The following is a 23,164-nucleotide window of genomic DNA, read 5'->3' as shown; positions in this document are numbered from 1 at the left end:
GGCTGAAGCCGTGAATGCAGTGCTCTCTTCCGAGTTCGGTCCCAGACTGTGGAGATATGGGATTGCCACTGGTTGCAGAATGTCATCTCGATATCGCTCTGCATTGAGATTGCCTCCAATGATGACAAGCCTTGTTTTTCCAGTGAGGGAGATGCTGCCCCACACCATCACACTGCCTCCACCAAAAGATGTCATTCTATCGATGCAGCAATAAGCATAGCGTTCTCCGCGTCTTCTCCACACTTTGACACTACGATCCAACTGCCGTAGGTGGAATCTGGACTCATCGCTGAACATAACGTTCCTCCACATGTTCAGGTTCCAGTGCACGTGTTGCCAACTCCAGCACAAACGGGCCTGGCGGTGAAGGGTAAGGCCTGCCATGACTACCCTTCACCATCAGGCCCGTTAAACTCAAACACAAATAAAAGTAATTTTGCATTCACACATTCAACTGATATATTTCGTACACTGCAACACTTTAGCATTACTATTGTAACCACATCATGTAAAATGAATGCAGAGCAAACACACTTTTGTCATGAGATACTTCCTCACTAAATGGCGACCATTACGTTTCTACTGTGCTGCTGCCTACGTAACGCAGCGAGCTAGCATGCTACAGCAGAGCAACATCTCCAGATTAGCCAAACTACGTTCACATGCTGAAGTTACTGCAGACACGGATATTTTACTCCCTGCGTGTTCCTTATAGCATAGAAAACATGTATATACACCGTGAAACACATCACAACTATCGTTCTTACCTGTAAGGGGGATAGAAAGAAACAAAACACGGACACGACGTTGCTGCAGTCAAGTCCGATGTTGAAATGGCCGACTGCAGGCAACACTTTATTCCCCTACAGGTCTAAACAAGGCATTAGCAATCGACAACAGATCAGTAGATTACAGGCCAATGACTAAACCTGGCGAAATAAGGAAACACTGCAAAACGTAACTTCAAGTGTATTTTCCCAAAACTGTGAATTTTAAACACATAGGTTACATCTTTTAACCCCCATCTTTTTACCCTCTTTTACCTGGAAGGTCAGAGCAATGGATTACAGATAACCTGATCTGCAGATCAGAGTGCATTTTTAACTCAGCAATTTTTAAATCAGCAATCTTTTTATACTCAGTGTACATCTAGTGGAGGTTTTTTCAACATATATTTTTCCCATTCAGTGCATTCAGAATTACAGCATTTTAATAACCATTACAATAGCACAGTGGTTAGTGCAGTTGCCTAACAGCAAGAAGGTCCTGGGTTCGAGCCCTGGGGTAGTCCAACCTTGGTATGTCATCCCGGGTCTTCCTCTGTGTGGAGTTCGCATGTTCTCCCCGTGTCTGCATGGGTTTCCTCCGGGGGCTCCGGTTTCCTCCCACAGTTCAAAGACATGTACCTAATTGTCCCTAGGTATGAATGTGTGTGTGTGTGTGTGTGTGTGTGTGTGTGTGTGTGGGGGCCCTGTGATGGCCTGGTGAGCTGTCCAGGGTGTCTCCCTGCCTGCTGCCCAATGACTGCTGGAATAGGCTCCAGCGACCCTGAGAGCACGATAAGTGGTTCCGATAATGGATGGCTGGATGGATACAAATTATCAAAACATTCTTTGTTATTGTATTCCCGGTGAGTGTTTCTGTGTGTACACAAATTATAATAGGCCGTGCCGCCCTGACTATTTGTATAAAAATTAAAATAATTTATTAATGTCAAACTGTTCAGTTAAAATAGACATTTTCAGTTGTCTTATAGACCCCTTATCTCGTAACATAAAAGTGGAGTTGTAAACAAGATGCGTGCGCAGAACATGTGGCAAAACAAATACAGCAGCAGTATAATTCACAAAAGTACACGAGGAAACGTACACATTCATGAACATGTTGCTAGATGGGGTCTAATCTGTGACTAAATCAACAGAAAACAAACAGAAGAGGAATATTAGATTAACAACCGCTGCTGTGTTGTGTCTTGTTGTCTCTATCAGATGCCTGTGAACTCACACTGGACCCAAATACAGCACAGAGAGACCTCCTTCTGACTGAGGACAACAGAGAGGTGACAGGGGTGAGAGAGGAGCAGCCGTATCCTGATCATCCAGACAGATTTGACTACTGGCCACAGGCTCTATGTAGAGAGAGTCTGACTGACCGCTGTTACATGGAGGTAAAATGGGAAGGAGATGTGCATATAGGAGTGACTTACAGAGGGATCAGAAGGAGAGGAAGAGGTAATGACTGTCTTCTTGGATCTAATGAAAAGTCCTGGAGTCTGTACTGTAGTATTACTAGATATGTTGCCCATCATAATGATAGAATAACAGAGATACTTGTCTCCCCCTCCTCCTCTGACAGAGTAGGAGTGTATCTGGACTGGTCTGCTGGAACTCTGTCCTTCTACAGAGTCTCCTCTGACACACTGACACACCTCCACACCTTCACCTCCACATTCACCGAACCTCTCCATGTTGGGTTTGGGTTGGGGACACGTGACTCCTCTGTGTGTCTGTGTTAGATAGAGGAGGTAGAGACACCTCCTGTGTCGTGGAGGAACACTCACACTCCTGCCCAAACACACCTGCTGCCATGATAGGTTACTCTGTACAGGATCACACACACACGTACGCACGCACACACACACACACACACACACACACACACACACACAGACACACACACAAACACTCTCACACACATACACTGAGGGGTAACTGGATCAGACCTGTTTGTGTTATTTGGAAAAGGCCGGGTAGATGACGCTCGTTAGCCTTGACAGGCAGCTCATCTAGGAGAAGGAAAACTCTGATTGAAAACCTCCGCTGCCTTGCGGGTATACTCGTCTACAGGCAAGACGAAAGGCTTCGGGAAGAAACCCTGAGGAAAAATCTGCATCCGTCTCCATTGCCAGTCCTCTCGATTAGTCTTGCCACTGGTAGTAGGTGGTCTCGGACGAGAGAGTGGGGTTGATGATGCGCAACTCTTCCTCACTTGAATCATCGCGCAAATCTTCAGTCATCCATAACAGGATGACTAAATTGTCCCCGTTGCTGTGACGGACGAATAACAACATTTGGAAAATGAAATCAATGAGTTTTTTTTTATAGCAGGTAAGAACCAAGTTATTAAAGTCACTCAATCGTTTAGCTTTTTAAATGCTTCTGATAATAGAATAAAGTAGAATATAATACAATCATTTTATTTTTCTAAAGGGAGCTTCATCGTAATAAGTAGCTGATAATACTTTTCATTTGCTGTTATTAATCTCATCACTCCAACATAAACATCTTGTAACGAGCTGTGGTTATATGTTAGCTTAGTATTAGCTATGCTGCACCAGGATGGCTTAGCATAGAATCATTCAGATGAAGTCAATCGGTCTTTCGGACTTGAGCCGTTTCCAAGGGCAACGCGACGCCGGGCGCCATCTTCCACTTTTTTCACTTTTTTAATACGTTGAACTGGGCGTCCGGGTAGCGTAGCGGTCTATTCCGTTGCCTACAAACACGGGGCTCGGTGGTTCGAATCCCGGTGTTGCCTCTGGCTTGGTCGGGCGTCCCTAAGAAGTGGGGTTGTTGTGAAGCGTCTAGTGGGTTGGTGTAGTGTTCTGTGCCTGTCAGGTCTCACTCTCAACCTTCACCGCTGGCTAGCAGAAATGCGAACAGGAGAGCCGAGCACGTAAGTCTCTCCCTGCCAGTACATAGCCTCTCCAACAGCAAGCCCTCTGTAGTGCCTCCTCGTGGCGACACACGGTAACTGAGTACACCTTGGACCCTGGCTGAACTACAAGGGACTCGGAGGAGGTCTGGCCCCTAGACGTGCGGTACGCAGGCCCACCGGTGTGTGGCTATTCCCTGATGCCCACGAACCAGCCCCCAGCTATGGGTTAAATAGTGCCACTGCCTAGTGCATACCTCGGGAGAGGACTAGGCTACAGAAGGAAACCCCTACAGAAAATCAGCGTCCACAGTGTTGTTGTTTTTTTGTTGTTTTTTTCCTTTTGTAAGTGTTTAAGTCAGAGAGTATTGCTGGCGTCGTGTGTGGCTGCCGCTTCTCCCTCTCGTAGCCCCCCTTCCCATCCACCCCTGTACGCCTGTGCTATGTTCATCTGTTGTCTTGTTTCACCCCGTTCATTGTAAAGCGACATTGAGTGTTAGAAAAGCGCTATATAAGATTGATTTATTATTATTATTATTATTATTATTATTACAGACACAATTGGCCGTGTCTGCGGGTGGGAAGCCGGGTAGGGGCATGTGTCCTGGTCGCTGTACTAGCGCCTCCTCTGGTGGGTCGGGGCGCCTGTTCGGGGAGATGGGGAACTGGGGGGAATAGCGTGATCCTCCCACGCGCTACGTCCCCCTGGTGAAAGTCCTCCCTGTCAGGTGAAAAAAAGCAGTTGGCGAGTCCACATGCATCAGGGGAGGCATGTGGTAGTCTGCAGCCCTCCCCGGATCGACAGAGGGGGTGGAGCAGCGACCGGGACAGTTCGGAAGAGTGGGGTAATTGGCCGGGTACAATTGGGGAGAAAAAAAAGGGGTGGGTATGTTGAACTGCATCTGAGTGTCTAAAGTCACTTCATTTAATATGGTAGGTCCCCAAGATCCTTTCCTTTATTTGTAACCAATGTGCATGTGTGTTATGAATATATCTCTCATTTATTGTTTCGTCGTTTTAATCAATGTTTAATGTTCCTGGGGACTGTGTTGTGTTTTAGATTAATTTTGAGCGTACACAAGTTTTTCTCAAATGTCAACACTGAAGTTTTTTTGCATATCTGCTCAGTTCAGTGTTGGTAACTTCTCGAGTCTTTTACTCGTTTCTAGTCAGGAGTGGGGCTCGTGAGGACATGGGATGATGGTGAGGTCTGTCTGTCTGGTGAGTTTATATGGAGTGTGTTGATGTAAACCTGATGCACTTCAGTTGGCTTACAACTGACAGACAGGTCTCACAGTTATTCTGTATGAGGGTACGCTGTTCCCCAGGATGTAGAACCACTGTCGTGTTTTCTTTGACGTTTCATCTATAGACTGTTGATTAAAAGCAATCAGAAGGGGGGATTGTGAGTGCATATCTGATATTTGCTTTACTTTTCATCTTGGACCAATGTAACCGAGCTTATTTCCGCCCGCGGCGGGATTCGATCCAGGCCACGAGGCGACATCGCTAACCACTCGTCTAAAGGGGGCCGACCTCCTGGCGATCGGCCAGTGAGTCTTTTTGTAGGTTACAGTAAGTCACTCTCTCCTGTAAGTGATTCCCGCGCTCCGAACAGACGTATGAGGCTCTGCACGTTTCACCGCTGCCACCAATGTACCGAATTCGGGGGGTTCCGGGGGCAGCCCGGGAACCGCCGGAGCCAGGACGCGAACCCGCATCTCCTGCACCATGGGCGACGTTAACCAGTTGACTATCGACTGGTTAGCCTGCTAAACATCCTTATTATCATCACGATCATATGGTAGAACCCAGGGATCAGGAAAATGTTGAACTTGTACAGTATTAAGTACGGTCTTAATACAATATTTACAGATCACACCAATCATACAAGTAATGATGAAAACGATGACGAAAAACAGAAGAATAGGCACAATCAGAGTACCCATAAATGACGCACCCGCAGATACCAAGGGGCCAAACACCATTTACCCCTTGTTCAGTATCATGTTTCAATTCCGATATTTCAGCATCGTTGCTAGTAATATATGCACAGCATTCAGTGGAGCTCACCTTACACCCAACACCCTGCGAGGCTAACAAGATCCAACACCATCCTATTTCCGGTTGCTACGCGTCCAACATCATCTAAGCGTCTCGCCGTGGCCGTGGCGGCAGCTGTAGAGATGTTCATGTGACGTTCTAACACAGTAGAGAGGGACTTGATCTCTTCCTGAGCTGCATATATGCCATACCAGGAAACAGCTCTACGCCTGATCAGATCTTTTCAGGCAATACAGGTTGCTTACTGAATGTCTTCTTTAATGTCTTAATACAACGAGTAGTGTCTGCGGTAAATTCATAATAAATATAATCCCAGTGTGTGTGTGGGCCCTGTGATGGCCTGGCGGCCTGTCCAGGGTGTCTCCTCGCCTGCTGCCCAAAGACTGCTGGGATAGGCTCCAGCATCCCCACGACCCTGGGAGCAGGATAAGAGGTTTGGATAATGGATGGATGGATGAATCTGAATGTCTCTACATATGACGTAAATAAAGTATAAATGTTAAATATTTCCACATGTCAGGATACCTTTAAAAGTGGATGTAACTTTATGAATGAATGTTGTGATTTCTCGTTCTTGGCGAGCTTTCTTAACCCGTCTGAACTGAAAACACGGTTTGGATTCAGAAATGATTAAAATAAATGTGTTTATTGATTTAAACTGCATTTAAAACTCAGATGTCCCATACTGTATGTCCTTAGATAAAACGTTTAGACGTCAAGTTCAAATCAGAAAATAAATCCTCCAAAATAAAAGCTGCCGTGTAACGGCGGCCAATAGAGAGATGGGGGAGGGGCCTATCCCATTACTTTCCTTTTAAGCCTCCCCCTCCTTTCAGAGTGCCTCCATTGGAACGAAGCTACGAGGGCTCGGGGGAAACTATTTAACCAGGGGTGGTAAAAGTACTCAGACGCTATACTCGAGTAAAAGTACTACTACTACTAATACTTTCGGCTGCTCCCGTTAGGGGGCGCCACAGCGGATCATCCGTTTCCCTCTCTTCCTGTCCTCTGCATCTTCCTCTGTCACACCAGCCACCTGCATGTCTTCCCTCACCACATCCATAAACCTCCTCTTTGGCCTTCCTCTTCTCCTCTTCCCTGGCAGCTCCATATTCAGCATCCTTCTCCCAATATACCCAGCATATCTCCTCCACACATGTCCAAGCCATCTCAATCTTGCCTCTCTTGCTTTGTCTCCGAACCGTCCAACCTGAGCGGTCCCTCTAATATATTCGTTCCTAATCCTGTCCTTCTTCGTCACTCCCAGTGAAAATCTTAGCATCTTCAACTCTGCCACCTCCAGCTCCACCTCCTGTCTGTTCATCAGTGCCACTGTCTCCAAACCATATAACATAGCTGGTCTCACCACCATCTTGTAAACCTTCCCTTTAACTCTTGCTGGTACCCTTCTGTCGCAAATCACTCCTGACACTCTTCTCCACCCACTCCACCCTGCCTGCACTCTCTTCTTCACCTCTCTTCTGCACTCCCCGTTACTTTGGACAGTTGACCCCAAGTATTTAAACTCATCCTCCTTCATCACCTCCACTCCTTGCATCCTGACCATTCCACTGTCCTCCCTCTCATTCACGCATAGGTATTCCGTCTTGCTCCTACTGACTTTCATTCCTCTTCTCTCCAGTGCATACCTCCACCTCTCCAGGCTCTCCTCAACCTGCACCCTACTCTCGCTACAGATCACAATGTCATCCGCGAACATCATCGTCCATGGAGACTCCTGCCTGATCTTGTCCGTCAACCTGTCCACCACCATTGTAAACAAGAAGGGCTCAGAGCCGATCCTTGATGTAATCCCACCTCCACCTTGAACCCATCTGTCATTCCAACCGCATACCTCACCATTGTCACACTTCCCTCATACATATCCTGCACCACTCCTACATACTTCCCTGCAAGTTCCGACTTCCTCATACAATACCACACCTCCTCTCTCGGCACCCTGTCGTATGCTTTCTCTAAATCTACAAAGACACAATGCAACTCTTTCTGGCCTTCTCTATACTTCTCAACCAACATTCTATACTCGAGCTATACTCGAGTAAAAGTATAGATACCTAATTAAAAAAAGACAACTATTTAAGAATTGTTCAGTGAGGGCGAGCATCCCTTTAACTTGAAATATCTTCAAAAGATATTATTAGGCTACACAGAATCCGACTGCCCAGCACATTTGTTTATTTATATATTATTTCAGCTTCAGCAGAAGCTGGTTTTCAAAATTGCTGGAGTCCACCCTGGCTCTCCTGGGGCGAAATAGAAATCCTGCGATACTAAACATCTTCTCACCCGCCGCTGAGGCAGGAAGGGGTGTGTTTAACTTGATGTACACCTTGCAGACAGAGGCGAAGGTCTTCAGCAGACAACTAGTGTGGTCAACAGAGTATGCCAAATATTCCTCAAGTTCTTTGGAGCTTTCTTGTGCGTTGATGGATGCGAAAAAGTCATCAGCATCATCAGAAGAGGTTATATGCAAGTTATTGAGGGGATGCAAGGGCTCCATGTCCAGACTGGTGTAGTCCAGTCCTGAAAAACAATTCATGTCCCATACACATGCAGAAATTGAACAGAATGGCATTCAAAACATTAGCCAATGATGGCTAAAGTACATATTGTTCATAGTTCTAATTTTAACTGGTTATCATTTGGCAAATAGCCAGATAACAGATAATTGAGACAAACATTCCACCTCAGGGATGCATGCAACGCAAGCTGTATTGAATGCATGCAGCCTATTGTGGCATATTATTCCTTTATTATTTGCATTATTATGTGTGTTAATCTACTGCATAGGTTGTGTTATTTTTTTAATCGTTCTCTTACCCTCCCTAACCTTCAGTAAGAGGAATGGAGTGGGGTACAAGCCCAGCCAATTCTGGCCATTACAAGGACATTGGTATTGAATTGGTCAACCAATGAACTGATCATATGGTACAAATAAATCATTATATCAGGTGAATCGGCCCTACTAAATTGTCCCTATGTGTGTGTGTGTGTGTGTGTGTGTGTGTTGGCCCTGTGATGGCTTAGCGGCCTGTCCACGGTGTCTATTGTGTTTAGGAATCACATCAGGACACGGCGCTGTCGCTCGACAAAACCTCTCTGTTGCGTTGTTTATTTTGACTGACACAGCGTCAGAGGCAGACCCGATCAACCAACCCAGAGCCCGCAGGCATCACCAAATGATCCCAGCACAAATAGAACAGCGGCAAATCAAATGCAGCACTGTCGATGTGTGCAGACATAACACACACCCCCCCACCCCCCGGCAGGATTTAACAATAACAGAATTACTGGGCATCATACATCAATCAAGGCACAATAGAACAATGCTAACATTACTAAATGCAGCACTGGTGATTCAGTGTGCAGACTTAACATCCCCCCCTGGCAGGATTTCAAACATGAAAGGTTGACACAAAGTCCTCTAGGTGGCCAGGGCGCAAACGTGTGCGAACAGGTCGCGAAGCGGCCTGAGGCTGGGCAGGCCGAGGTGGGGAGGGGGAGGCAGGGGAAGCTGAGGTCCAGGAAGGTCTGGGGCCCGTGTAGGAGCTGCATGAAGCCCCGGGGCGTCTCGCCATGCTGAGGGAATGGCTAAGGTTGTGTCAGTAGCTGTGTGTGGCGGAGCGGACACCTTCTGCAGACGACTGGAGTGCCACCGAGTGCCATCGCTGAGGAGGTAGGTGGGTGGGCCCAGCTGACAGGTGACTTGGAGAGGAGAGGACCAGTATGAAGCCATTTTATTGTCCCTGTGGGGCCTGCGGACCCTGACCCAGTCTGACACATTGATGTCTGGCACCCTGGTTCGTTTTGACTGGCCCGATAGTGCAGCAGAGTGTGACGGATGGCCTGCGTGAAAGAGCACCCTTGGGCCATGTGTGATCTGAGGCCGTTCTTCAGTGACTGGTGAAAACGTTCAACGCCGCCATTGGCCTGGGGGTGGTAATACGCAGTGCGTATATGACGGATGCCCTTGTTTTCGAGATAAGCAGTGAACTCAGCAGAGACCAGCTGAGGACCATTGTCAGTGGTGATGGTCTTTGGGAGGCCCCAGCGAGAAACTAGAGAGTCCAGGAAGTCGATGATGACCTGTGAGGTCACAGTGCCGGAAGTGGTGAGTTCAGGCCATTTTGAGTGTAGATCGTAGGCGACCACCATGAAGCGTTGGTGGTGGGGAACTCCGTGGATCTCACCACAGATGTCCAACTGCAGGTGTTCCCAGGGCTGAGAGGGCCAGGCGAGAGGTTGCAGGGGTCGGGGAGCCTGGTGGCCAGTCTTACCACTCACAAACAGTGATGGCCACCTCTGCTGCCAAGGCGTGGCAACAGTCAGGATTGCTGCCCCCCCTGTGTCTAAGAGGGAGAACCCCAGAGCGGAGAACAGGTCCAGGCCCATCAGGTTGGCCCCACGGCGTGCCACATGAAAAACTGCATTGGGCACCAGCTTGGTTCCATAGCGGACAGTCACTTGGAGAGAGCCAACCAGATCGATTTTGGAGTCACCATACCCACAGAAGACAGCTGAGGGTGCGGACAGTGGCAGTGAACCGAAAAATTGACTGTAAGTATCAACATTCAGGAGAGACACACCTGCACCAGTGTCCAACAACAGGGGGATGCACACATCATTAATGTTGACTGTGCATGATTTGAATGACACTGGCCCAGAGCTCACCTTGTGAATGATGGCGGTTGAAGACTGCGGGGTGTGGCCCTCTGACCCAGCCGGGGAAGATCGACAGACGTTGGCAAAGTGGTTTTGCTTACCGCAGCTACAGCATGTCTGGCCACGGGCAGGGCAGTTCTGAGCCCTTGAAGCATGAGACCGAGATCCACAGTTACCACAGGACTGTTGAGGGCGGGGCCGAGAACGCCGTCGTTGCAGTTGCAAGACGTCCCCAGTGGAGTCGGCGCCCGCCTCGCTCTGGCTGGGTTGCGTCCCGAGGGGCAGCCGTGAGTAGAGGGAGGAGTCGTTGGCAGCTTGACCGGAGGTGGCCACTTGCTGTGTATTTAGCATAGCAGCACACTCAGCTGCTCCCTCAACCTGTAGTGCGATGGTAATTGCTCTGGACAGCAGCAGATCGTCTTTTTCCAGCAGGAGAGTCTCACGCACCTTTGCGTTGTTGGTGTGTTCGATTAGCTGGTCGCGAACCATCTCGTCCTGAAGCGCGCCAAGCTTGCATGAGCTAGCTAGCCCTCGCAAATTAGCTACATACTGCCGCACAGACTCACCAGGCAGTTGGTGTCGCTGACGGAATATAAATCGCCGAAGGAGGGCACTCTGTGGAGCAGCGAAATGGGTGCTCATAAGTCCCACAGCTTCGTCAAAGTTTGTGACGTTCCCCAGAGACCCGAGCACACGATGACCCTCTGCTCCCAAGCAGTGTAGCAACAGAGCCGTCTTCCTAGCCTGGCTCACGTCGTCGAGCCCTGAGGCTATGAGGTAATTTTCAAAACGATGTAGACCGCGAGTCTATGGTACCGGAGGCTCGCCAGGTAATGCCAGGAAGGGGGCAGGTGGTGGGAGAGAGATATCAGCCATCCTCGTCGCCAATATTGTATTTAGAAATCACGTCAGGACACCGCGCTGTCGCTCGACACAACCTCTCCGTGGCATTCTTTATTTAGACTGACACAGCATCAAAGGCAGACCCGATCAAACAACCCAGAGCCCGCAGGCATCACCAATCGATCCCAGCACAATAGAACAGCGCCAAATCAAATGCAGCACTATCGATGTGTGCAGAGATAACATCCCCCCCCCCGGCAGGATTTAACAATAACAGTTTTACTGGGCATCACACATCGATGGACTTAGAATACCTGGCTGTGAAATGCAGGCCATTTTACATGCCGAGGGAGTTTTCTGCCATCTTAATCACAGCCGTTTATATACCACCACATGCTAACGCTAAGATAGAACTGGAGGAACTGCACAGCACTAACAACAACCAGCTGAATGCACATCCAGGGGGAACTGTGATTGTGGCAGGAGACTTTAACCACTCAGAACTAAAGACAGTGCTGCCCAAACTCCACAAGAATATCAACTTGCCAACCAGAGACAAAAATATTCGGGACCAAGTTTACACCAACATCCCAGGAGCATACAAAGCTGCACCATCGCCACACCTCGGCTTATCAGACCACATCTCACCGGTAATGACTCCATCCTACAAACCTCTAATCTGCAGAACAAGACCAGCTTTTAAAACTGTCCAAGTTTGGAGTGAGGAAGCCACCTCACGACTGCAGGACTGCTTTGGAAGCACAGACTGGGGAGTGTTTGCACAGGGAGCAGACTTAGAGGAATACACTTCAGCCGTCCTGGCCTACATTCATTTCTGTACTGAGACAGTACTAACCACCAAAACCATCAAGGTATTTCCGAACCAGAAGCCATGGCTGGACAGGAATGTGCGGTCTTTGCTCAGGGCTCGAGATGCTGCCTTCAGGACAGGTGACATGCTGGCCTACAAAAATGTCCAGAGGGACTTGAAAAAGGGCATTAGAGAGGCTAAACGCAGTTACAAGCAGCGCATTGAGGGGCACTTCACACATAACAACAACCCCCGAGCATGTGGAGAGGTATTAAAAACATAGCAGATTACAAATGCAGCACCACACACATCACCCGTGACAGTGTACTCCCCGACACGCTTAACCAGTTCTTTGCACGCGTTGAAACGCAGCTCAGCGGAGTGAGGGCCGAAATGACCCTGCCCAAGGAGGAGCATGCACTCGTCCTACAGCACCATCAGGTGAAATCCAGTCTGAGCAGAATCAACATCTCCAAAGCGGCAGGACTAGACAGAGTGTCGGGCCGCACACTGAAGACATGCGCTTACCAACTAACAGGGGTGTTCACCGACATCTTCAACCTCTCGTTACAACAGGCTGTTGTCCCAAACTGCCTTAAATCCACCACCGTTGTACCTGCACCCAAGAAGACAGCAGTCAGCTGCCTCAATTACTATCGCCCAGTTGCCCTGACCCCAATTATTATGAAGTGCTTTGAGAGGATTATACTCTCTCACATCAAGGACATCATCCCCACAGATCTGGACAGCCATCAATTTGCCTATCGGGGGAACAGATCTACGGAGGACACAGTCTCAATTACACTTCATATGTCAGGATGCTTTTTATTGACTTCAGCTCCACTTTCAATACGATAATCCCCCATAAACTGGTACACAAACTCAGCAACCTAGGTTTAACCACTTCACTCTGTTCATGGATTATGGACTTTCTCACTCACAGACCACAAAATGTCAGGATAGGTAACCATACATCTTCAACCCTTATCCTGAACACAGGTGTGCCCCCAGGGCTGTGTGCTCAGTCTAGCCCTCATCACCATTTTTACCCACGATTGTACCCCCATTCATTCCTCCGACACTATAGTGAAGTTTTCTGATGACACCACTATAGTGGGATTCATAACCAACAACGAGGAGACACACTACAGAGAGGAGGTCCAACATCTGGCTGGGTGGTGTTCAGACAATATCCTGGTCCTGAACACCAGTACAACAAAGGAGATCATTGTGGACTTTAGGAGATCCGGGAAGACCACCCCACCCCAACCGCACATAAACGGTGAAGAGGTACATATTGTGGATAACATCAAATTACTGGGCATCCCCATAACCAAAGAACTCATATGGTCACTCAACACCTCCCACCTGGTGAAGAAAGCACAACAGAGGCTTTTCTTCCTAAGGAAACTTAAACAAGCTGGTCTCCCTTCTCCGCTGCTGGTCAGCTTTTACAGAAGCACAATAGAAAGCATCCTCTGTCAGTGTGTCACAGTGTGGTATGCCAACTGCACAGCAGAGAACAGCAAGGACTTGGCCCAGGTGGTAAAGACAGCACAGAGGATTGTGGGAGCTGTGCTTCTGAACCTGGATGCTGTGTATGCTGGCCGCCTACAGAGGAAAGCCAGCAACATCAGCAAAGACACAGCACACCCAGGTCACAGTCTGTTCGTTCCCTTGCCATCAGGGAAAAGATACTGCACCATCAAAACCTGGACTAACAGGCTGAGGAACAGCTTCTTCCCCAGAGCTGTAGCCTCCACCCCCCCCCCCCCCCCCCCACACACACACACACACATCTGCCTATAGCTGCTGAGGACTAACTGGTACTAAAGCTGCTGCAATATGGACAACTATGTGCAATAACCCCATACACTATTTTGAACTTTAAAAGCTGCTGCTATCTTTTATTGTCTTATCATAATTTTTGCTACCTCACTTAATTTTACTACCTCACTTATTTATACTAAATGTTGTTTGTCCTTGTTTTTATCTTGTTGTTGTTTTGTTTTTTTTAATCATTTACCTTGTCTAGTGTTGCTGGTCTGAGAGTCACCAAACAAAATTTCGTTGTGTGTACACAATGACAATAAAGTATCTTATCTTATCTTATCTTATCTTAATTAGTTTCAAAAATACATCTTCAAACTGTCGACAATATATTCTGTGTGAAATATTACAGTTATTATACAGGATTGCTAGGTTGGGAATAGATGTCCAATTTTTGTGGATACCAGCTCATGTAGGTATTAGGGGAAATGAAACAGTGGATCAACTGGCCAAAACCGGTTTAACAGCGAGTCATGTAGAACTCTCCGGACCAATCAGTGAAGTGGAAACAAAATCATTCATTAGACACAAAATCAAGGCACAATGGCAGAAATTATGGGACAACAGTGTAAAAGGATGACATCTGTACTGGATCCAACAGGAAGTAGGAGTAGAAAGGACTTGGGGGAAGAGCAGGAGAGAACAGAACATCATTAGCAGGTTATGTTTAGGGCATACTAAACTAAATTCTTCATTGCGACTCATCGGGAAACATCAAACTGGGAACTGTGATGCCTGCCACCAACCAGAGACAGTGGAACATGTATTTTGTTATTTGCCCAACATATGCAATAGAGGGAATCATACTGTAACGTGTATGGATAAGTAGACACGCTGGCCGCTGGCTGCCGGGTCTGACCCTTTAGTCGAGCGGTTAGCGATGCCTCCTGCGCCGCGGGCGATACGGGTTCGCTTCCCGGCCGCGGCAGTTCCTGTGGTTGCGTCGTTCCCCGAATTCGCTACATTGGTGTCAGAAGTGGGATGGAGCGACCGTAAGGCCATCGGAAGCGTATGCTCCCTGAGGCGTGAAGGAGTTGATATGCTTAAGCGCGGAGACGCGCTTCCCGAAGGAGGGGGGTAGTGTAACGTGCATGGATAAGAAGACACGCTGGCCGCTGGCTGGCGGGTCTGACCCTTTAGTCGAGCGGTTAGCGATGCGTCTTGCGGTGAGGGCGACACGGGTTCGCGTCCCTGCCGCGGCAGTTCCTGTGATTGCGTTGTCCCCCGAATTCGCTACAATATGTTTTAGCGCGGTTCTGTACTGGGGCATTCTGGGGGATTGTCCGGGTCGGGGACTGGAAGCAGACGGCTGAATGAAGCACGTTATTAATCGCAACTCCCTTGCCCGTCGTTTATGCACACGACAAAGAAGAAGTCGTGACAACATGGAGAGGTGGCTCAAATTAAAAAAAACGGACGACGGAGACTCGGGGCCACCCGAAATATCAAATAAAATATCTTTAAAAAAAAGATCCTATGACATTTATAGAAACAGGATTATTTTACTCAAATGTGACTGAGGCCTTTATCTACCTAAACTATAAAGGGTAACAGGATTTTTTTCTCTAATTACATCTGTTTCACAAGTGTAATTTATTGTATTTTAATAAGAGATCTCGCTCCTGTTTGCATTGTTAAAAGTTACTGCATAAAACTTCTGTTGTTACATATATCTGAAAGTTACTGAATACATATTCTGTTTTGTTACATATATCTGAAAGTTACTGCATAAGAACTCTGTTTTGTTAACTATATCTAAGTTACAACTGAAAGCTCTTATTTTTGCCCCAAAGAGTGAATAAATGCTATAATGCAATTTAAAATGCAGTTTCTACTGTTTCTATCAAATTGCAACCCCCCTCCCCCAAGATCAGGTGGAGGGGTCCTCAGGGTAGACCAAAAATACGCAGGAGGTCCAGCACCCCAGAAAGGTTGAGAACCACTGCCGTATACAATAGCAGAGGAGCTAATTGCACCAGCAGCAGCAGCTATCCAAGCTGAAACTATGGTGGATAAAAAAGCAGCAGATGCAATCCGGTCAGTACCGCTGTCTAACGACACAATATGCCGCAGAGTGGGTGAGATGGCTGGTGACATTGTTCAGCAGGTGACCGATAAACTGAAAAGAGCGGGCTTTTTTCAGTACAGCTAGACGAGTCTGCTGATGTGAATGGAGAAGCCCAGTTGGTCATGTTTGCTCGTTTCAAAGATGACACAGTCAACGATATAGTTGAACACATCGTCTTCTGCAAGCCACTACCTGAAAAAGCTACGGGGGAGGACATTTTTAATTTGATTGACTGTTTTGTCAGTTGTCTCTCGCATCAGGCAGGTAAACCCCAACATCCAAAGCATGCACTGCATAATTCACAGAGAAGCGTTGGCTTCAAAACGAATGAGCCCAGAACTGGACAGTGTTTTGACTGACGCTGTGAAAGTGATTAACTTCATTAAATCACGACCTCTCAACGCGAGACTGTTCCCCAAGCTGTGCGACGGAACAGGCGGTGACCATCATCAGCTTGCTGCTACATACAGACGTACGTTGGCTATCAAGGGGGAAAACACTACAGAGACTATGGGAACTGAGAGAGCAGGTGCGCGATTTCCTCTCCGAGCATGGACATCCTCTGGCTGCTAAACTTGAAGACCAGACCTGGTTGGCTCACCTGGCTTACCTTGCTGATGTTTTTGGCCGTCTGAATGAGTTGAACACGAGCTTGCAAGGTGACGATAAAACTGTTCTTCAGATGTTTGATAAAGTTTCAGCATTCATGAGGAAAACTGACCTCTGGTTGAGACGGTGTGAAAAGGGGGACGTCAGTAATTTCCCTCAGCTTAACTCTTGGATCGCTGACATGAAACAGAACATGAAGCAGAACATTTTGAAAACTGTAAAAGTGCACCTGGCCAAACTGTCAGCTGAGTTTCAATCCTACTTCCCAGACATTGAGGACATGTGTACTAGACATGACTGGATACGCAGGCCATTCATGCCCAGCAGCATGGATACAGCACCAGAGCAACTCCATGAGAGCCTCATTGACCTGTCTTCAGACAGTGGTTTCAGACTGAAGTTTTCAGAGACATCACTAACACAGTTTTGGTGCTGTGTGGAGGAGTACCCAGAGCTTGCAAAAGAGGCTCTCTACCAGTTGGAGCCATTCGGGTCTACATTAGTGTGTGAGGTCACTTTCTCAGCTCTGACACACATAAAGACCAAACAGAGAAACAGACTTCAAGAGAGAGGTATCATTACAGCTGTTGCCACTATTCAACCCAGGTTACAGAAACTCATGAGCGGCAGACAAGTACAAGTGCCTCACTAACGGTTACACAGCACACCTCACCACACATGAACATTTCACCACACCACACCCAAGTGGCACACAAACAGTGAGGAGGCTTTGCTTTGAAAACACACACACCATCTGCCTCTACAGACAAAACTAAGACTTAACTATACAATATCCATTGAGATTTCATACTTATGTTTGCTTTTGTTCTTGCAGAGTGCATAAACATTCTGTTTTGTTACATATTTCTGGAAGTTACTGCATAAAAATTCTGTTTGTTACATATATCTGAAAGTTACTGAATACATATTTTGTTTTGTTACATATATCTGAAAGTTACTGCATAAGAATTCTGTTTTGTTAACTATATCTAAGTTACAACTGAAAGCTCTTATTTTTGCCCCAAAGAGTGAATAAATGCTATAATGCAATTTAAAATGCAGTTTCTACTGTTTCTATCAAATTGCAACCCCCCCCTCCCCCAAGATCAGGTGGAGGGGTCCTCAGGGTAGATCAAAAATACGCAGGGGGTCCAGGACCCCAAAAAGGTTGAGAACCACGTGGCCTAAAGGATAAGGCGTCTGACTTCGGATCAGAAGATTGAGGGTTCGACTCCCTTCGTGGTTGGTCTTCCATCTTAGTGGATCTTCTCTGACATCATTGCATATTCCAGCACTTGATGTTGATTTACAAACATTTCATTATGAGAATAGGTGTAAACATGCTTTCACATATGACACTTGCAACTTAAACTAGTTAGTTTGTGGTTGGAATCAATGGATCAAAGACAGGGGACCTGGCACTGAATACGTCCTCCTTACCACATACCGTTTGTGCTAAACGGGAGAGGACTCCTGCTTCATCAACCCGCAGCATAGACTCCGTTATTCTTTCCCACTGAACTCGGCTGCCCACTGCCATCAACTGCCCTTCAACCATCCTATATCTTGCATTTGGATGCCGCCTTATTATTGATGTTATTACCTCATCAAGCTCTGGTACAGTACAGGTCTGTAATGGAAAGTCTGTACTCTTTCATCTGCCTTGACATTATATGTTGGGGTACACACAGTGGTTTGGCTAATCAAGGTTTGGCCAGCTGCAGATCTACAAACCTTTTCAGTGTCTCCAGTGAGAAATTGATTTTGGGCGATCCACTATCTCCCTGAACTTTCTGTATTTCCACTGCTACATTCTATTGAGTTTCAACTTTATCTCTAATGAGATCCAGTAATCTGTAAAATTCTGATAATACGTCATTCGGGAAGTCAACATCGTTAGCAAAAGAAAGCATGAGGTTAAGCTCATTACTGCATAAGGAGTGGAGGTAATGAAGGTCTATTGGTTGACGGTTTAGAGCTTCCTGCAGCCTCGACTGCAGCCTCCGCAGCAGCTCACTACGGACAACCTACAGAGGGAGATGTCTTGATGCATGCTCAATAATCCAGGTAAGGAAATCCCAGGAAGTTCAATCAGTTCATCTGGACACAACGTTTAGTGGGAGAATCAGTTTGATTCAACTTTTTGGGATTAGGGAGAGAGAGAGAGAGAAAGAAAGGTGTAAGAATGATAAATGTAGAGTGCAATATGTATGGATGTAGGCTAATTTTAGTAATGCAAGAAGACTGACTGGCTTGATAGGTGGATGAATAGTGTGGAAAGATGGACTAATACTAAGGACTAATACTACTGGCGCTACTCCTCTCACTTATACTACTGCTTGTACCAAATCCTTATTGTACCTCCCCTACTGCTACACTTCTGCTCTTTAGTGTTAACACTGATTCTCCTTCAACTACTTCACCTCCTCCTACTACCACACATTTCTGTTTTTGTAGAGTTTAATTCCGTTTTTTGTTCTTTTGTACAAAAGGGGCCAAAGAAACATGGGGTGGAAAATTAGTGAGGGGATTATTTTGAGGGATCAACGTAACAAACCATACATTTTAGTGTCTTGACATAAGATTAATCACTGACTGACCTAACAACTGCTAATACAATGAAACCCACAGTAATTGTTTAATATATTTACTAAAATTTACAATGACAACAAAGAACAGTAGACAGTATTTGTGTCGGGACAATTTGCAGAGTTAACCAACAAATCGGTGGCATGAGTCCCCCTGTACAGTCTTGAGCCTCTTGCAGTCTGGGTAAGAATCTTCTCTACCATTGATCTCTCTGCTCCTTATACCACAGACTGGTTCAGTGAGCTGTTGGGCCGTTGTAAATCACCTCGCTCGCTTGCGTCCAGGATCAGAATGAGAATTGGGCACATGCTAACTTCTCTTCCTCTCTTTCTTCTGGAAAATGTAGGAGGATCCACCATGGCGAGAGCAGAGACTGTACCAGTCTTGAGGAGCAGAACTCCTGGTGGGACCAACTGCAGGTCTAAAAAATTACCCATCTGTAAAAGACACACATTTCCTTTTTGTTTAAAATGCATAAATGGCAGGGAATCGTGCAGTTGTTGCAAATACAGCAGAGGAACAACTAATTGTAGAGGAAAACAATGAGCCGACACTAAAACAAACAACACTAAAAGGCATACTGCTGGGTGCTATGGAAAATATTATTACAATAATCATATACATTTTACATGACACCAGTATATATGATGATATCTGTTCACATATGCAAAATACCATATTAAAGAATCTAAACGAGGTTCATCCCATGAACAGTTGGGTAATGTGAAGTACAATATACTACCAGAATTAGTTTTCTAATAATGCTCCCTAAAATATATCAAAGCTTATTTTGAGAGAAAGTCTAAGTAAAAGATTCTTGTTATCGTTAATCTAGACAGTAAAATTGTGTATCATGACATGACAATCTCCAGATTTCATATCACTCCAATGTCATTGAAAGATGCTTAATGATAATATTGAATTATTGCCAAGGCTTACTCACTTTATTATTTATTTATTTATTATTGAAGGCAATTCACTGTTCGTCATTGGGATGTGTGGGAGATACTGTTGTTTCTATGTGGTTTACCTCAAGTTAAATTAATAAAGCTGCTGCATAACTGCACGACATGTAATGACAGTGTCCTTATCCAGGAAACTGAGCTGTGTGTCTGCAGTTATACCAGATACACCTTCTTCTTCTTTGTGCTCAGTGAGGCAATTTATATATTATTTCCTTTTTTGCAAATTCATGATTGAGTTGGAATGGTATGGTCTTCCGTAGATGAAACGATATAGGAAATGATTTGATACAGCAGAACAGCTAATTGTAGAGGAAGAGGACGGGACAACACTAATCTCAACAACATAAAAAGGCTACATACACAGTATTCTTACGAATGAGTCCTAATAAAACTTAATGGCTACTTCCTCCTCCACTCGCTACAATACTCACCACTACAGGAGGTAGGAGAGAGTCCAGGTAGAACCATGGCAGGTGCAGTGGCTTTGAGGCTCTGAGGAGCAGAACTCCTGATGGGACCAGTTGTAGGTCCAACATCTATGTAAGAAACGAAAAGAGGATATTAATATGATTATGGAAATGGGTTGGTCAGGATGGACAACATTGGGATGTGTGGGATATAGTGCTGTTTTTATGTGGTTTACTTCACATTACATTAATAAAGCTGTTGCATAACTGCATGAAATGTAGTGACAGTGTTCTGGAGATAAAACAAAGTAGGAAATTATTTGATATAGCAGAAGAACAGCCAATTGTTGGGGAACAGAACTGGACAACAGTAATCCCAACAACGTAAAAAGGCTTCACATTGTTCTTACGAATGAATCCTGATAAAATTGCATGGCTACTTTCTCCTCCCCTCTTTCTACAATGCTTACCATTAGAGGAAGTAGGAGGGATTCAAGGTACACCCATGGTGGGTGCAGTGGCTTTGGTGCTCTGAGGAGCAGAACTCCTGATGGGACAATTTGAACGTCCAACATAACCTCAACCTGTGAAAGACAAGAAAAGAATAAATGAATATGACACATCTTTGGGATGTGTGGGAGATAGTGTAGTTTCTGTGTGTTTTACTTCAGGTTACGTTAATAAAGCTATTGCATGCCTGCATGACACGTAGTGACCGTGTCCTCTCCATGAAATTGAGCTGTGTGTCTGCAATTAAACCAGATACAACTTCTTCTTTGTGATCAGTGAAATGTTTTAGTCGTCATCTCCTTTTTTGTAAATTCATGATCTATTTGGAATGGTGTAGTCGTTCTGGAGATGAAACAAAATAGGAAATGATTTGATATAGCAGAAGAACAGCTAATTATGGGGGAACAGAACTGGACAACACTAATCTCAACAACATAAACAGGCTACACATTGTTCTTACGAATGAATCCTGATAAAATTGCATGGCTAATTTCTCCTCCTCCCTTTCTACAATTCTCACCATTGGAGGAAGTAGAAGGGATTCGAGGTAAAACCACGACGGGTGCAGTGGCTTTGATGCTCTGAGGAGCAGAACTCAGTAGGTTTTTAAACCTCAGTGAGAGCTGGCCACGTCTACTTCTCTTCCTCATTTGTGGGCAGAGCGGGTCTCTCACCCTGACCTCCGTCTCCAGTGGTGGCACCTTCTTGCAGTGGTTGGTGTGTGTCCAGCTGACTCCCCTCCACCTTCACCGCTGTAGGTGTGGTCAAGAGCACTTGGTGGGACCTCACCGTCGCGGCTCCTCTAATGTTTTCTCTTTAGGTCGTTTATCAGCACCCAATCTCCTGGCTTCAGGTCGTGCAGCTGAGCCTCTATTGGCCGTGGAAGTGCCGATCTCACCTGCATGTGAATAGAACTCACATTTTGTTTAACTGCACACAATAATTAAGCATTACATCCTTGAGGTCTGAGCTGAGGACCTGCTTTTGCAGGGGAAGGGCTATTCCAGTGTTCATGGGTCTGTCTGTAAGGATTTCAAAAGGCGACACATCTGTTGCAGCCCTCCTCTTGCTCTCATGGCCATCGACACTAATGGTAGTGCCTTTATCCATGCGAGTCCTTTCTTGTCACAACATTTGAGCAGTTTATTTTCAATTTTCCCATTTTCTGTCTCAACTACTTCGCCACTCTGGGGATGATAGGCACAATGTTGCCTAAGATTGATACCCAAAAATGTTGAAAGTTGTTTAATAGCACTAGTTACAAAATGTGCCCAGTTATCACTGCTGATATTCAGTTTTTTTCCCCTACATCTATATTGATATTGCGCCCGTCATTTGTTGAGCACTTTTATCAACACCATTGACGGTTTCCGAAAATCAAACGGCATGTCTATATATATATATATATATATATATATATATAGCTATCTATCTATCTATCTATATATATATATTGTGGCAGGATGAGGAAAAACACAGGAGACGAAGGCGAGTTTGAACTTTATTCCTCAGCTCCAAAACCGAACTGAAACAGGAACAACCTTGCACCAGAGAGCCCGGGAACGTAAACCACGGCCCCAGCTCACAGCCCTACTGGGTGAGAGGCATAGCCCCTAGTGTCCGCCACAATATATATATATATATATATATATATATATATATATATATATATATATATATATACACGCATGCATCCATATATTATCTTAACCACTTATCCCACTCTTCAGGGTCGCGGGGATGCTGGAGCCTATCCCAGCAGTCACTGGGCAGCAGGCGGGGAGACACCTTGGACAGGCCGCCAGACCATCACAGGTTCCCCACACACACACACACATTCATACTGACAAGTTAGTACAGCCAATTCACCTGACCTACATGTCTTTGGACTGTGGGAGGAAACGGGAGACCCAGGAGGAAACCCACGCAGACACGGGGAGAACATGCAAACTCCACACAGAGGACTACCCGGCACGACCCGCCAAGGTTGGACTACCCCAGGGCTCGAACCAAAGACCTTCTTGCTGTGAGGCTACCGCGCTAACCACAGCGCCACCTACATCTACTCTCACTCTCTCTCTCTGTATATATGTATGTATATATATATATATATATATATATAGTTATAGTT

General features: G+C 46.0%; 1 protein-coding gene and 1 non-coding gene across 2 annotated transcripts in view; both read left to right on the top strand.

The window, feature by feature from the left end:
* Positions 1-5,058, top strand: part of LOC130123368 (protein NLRC3-like) — a 29,840-nt gene extending 24,782 nt beyond the window's left edge. The window contains exon 12 of the mRNA XM_056292509.1: positions 1,989-5,058. Coding sequence (XP_056148484.1) covers positions 1,989-2,515 — 527 coding nt within the window. The 3' untranslated portion in view covers positions 2,516-5,058. The remainder of the gene's footprint in view (positions 1-1,988) is intronic.
* A 12,677-nt stretch (positions 5,059-17,735) lies between these two features.
* On the top strand, positions 17,736-17,808 carry trnar-ucg (transfer RNA arginine (anticodon UCG)). Its single transcript has one exon. It is a non-coding gene; the product is annotated as a tRNA-Arg (tRNA).
* The last annotated feature ends 5,356 nt before the right edge of the window (positions 17,809-23,164 follow it).

This window comes from Lampris incognitus, chromosome 14 (assembly GCF_029633865.1).
Source record: "Lampris incognitus isolate fLamInc1 chromosome 14, fLamInc1.hap2, whole genome shotgun sequence".
NCBI lineage: Eukaryota > Metazoa > Chordata > Actinopteri > Lampriformes > Lampridae > Lampris > Lampris incognitus.
The sequence above is the reverse complement of the archived record's forward strand: the minus strand, read 5'-3'. Positions and strand labels throughout refer to the sequence as shown.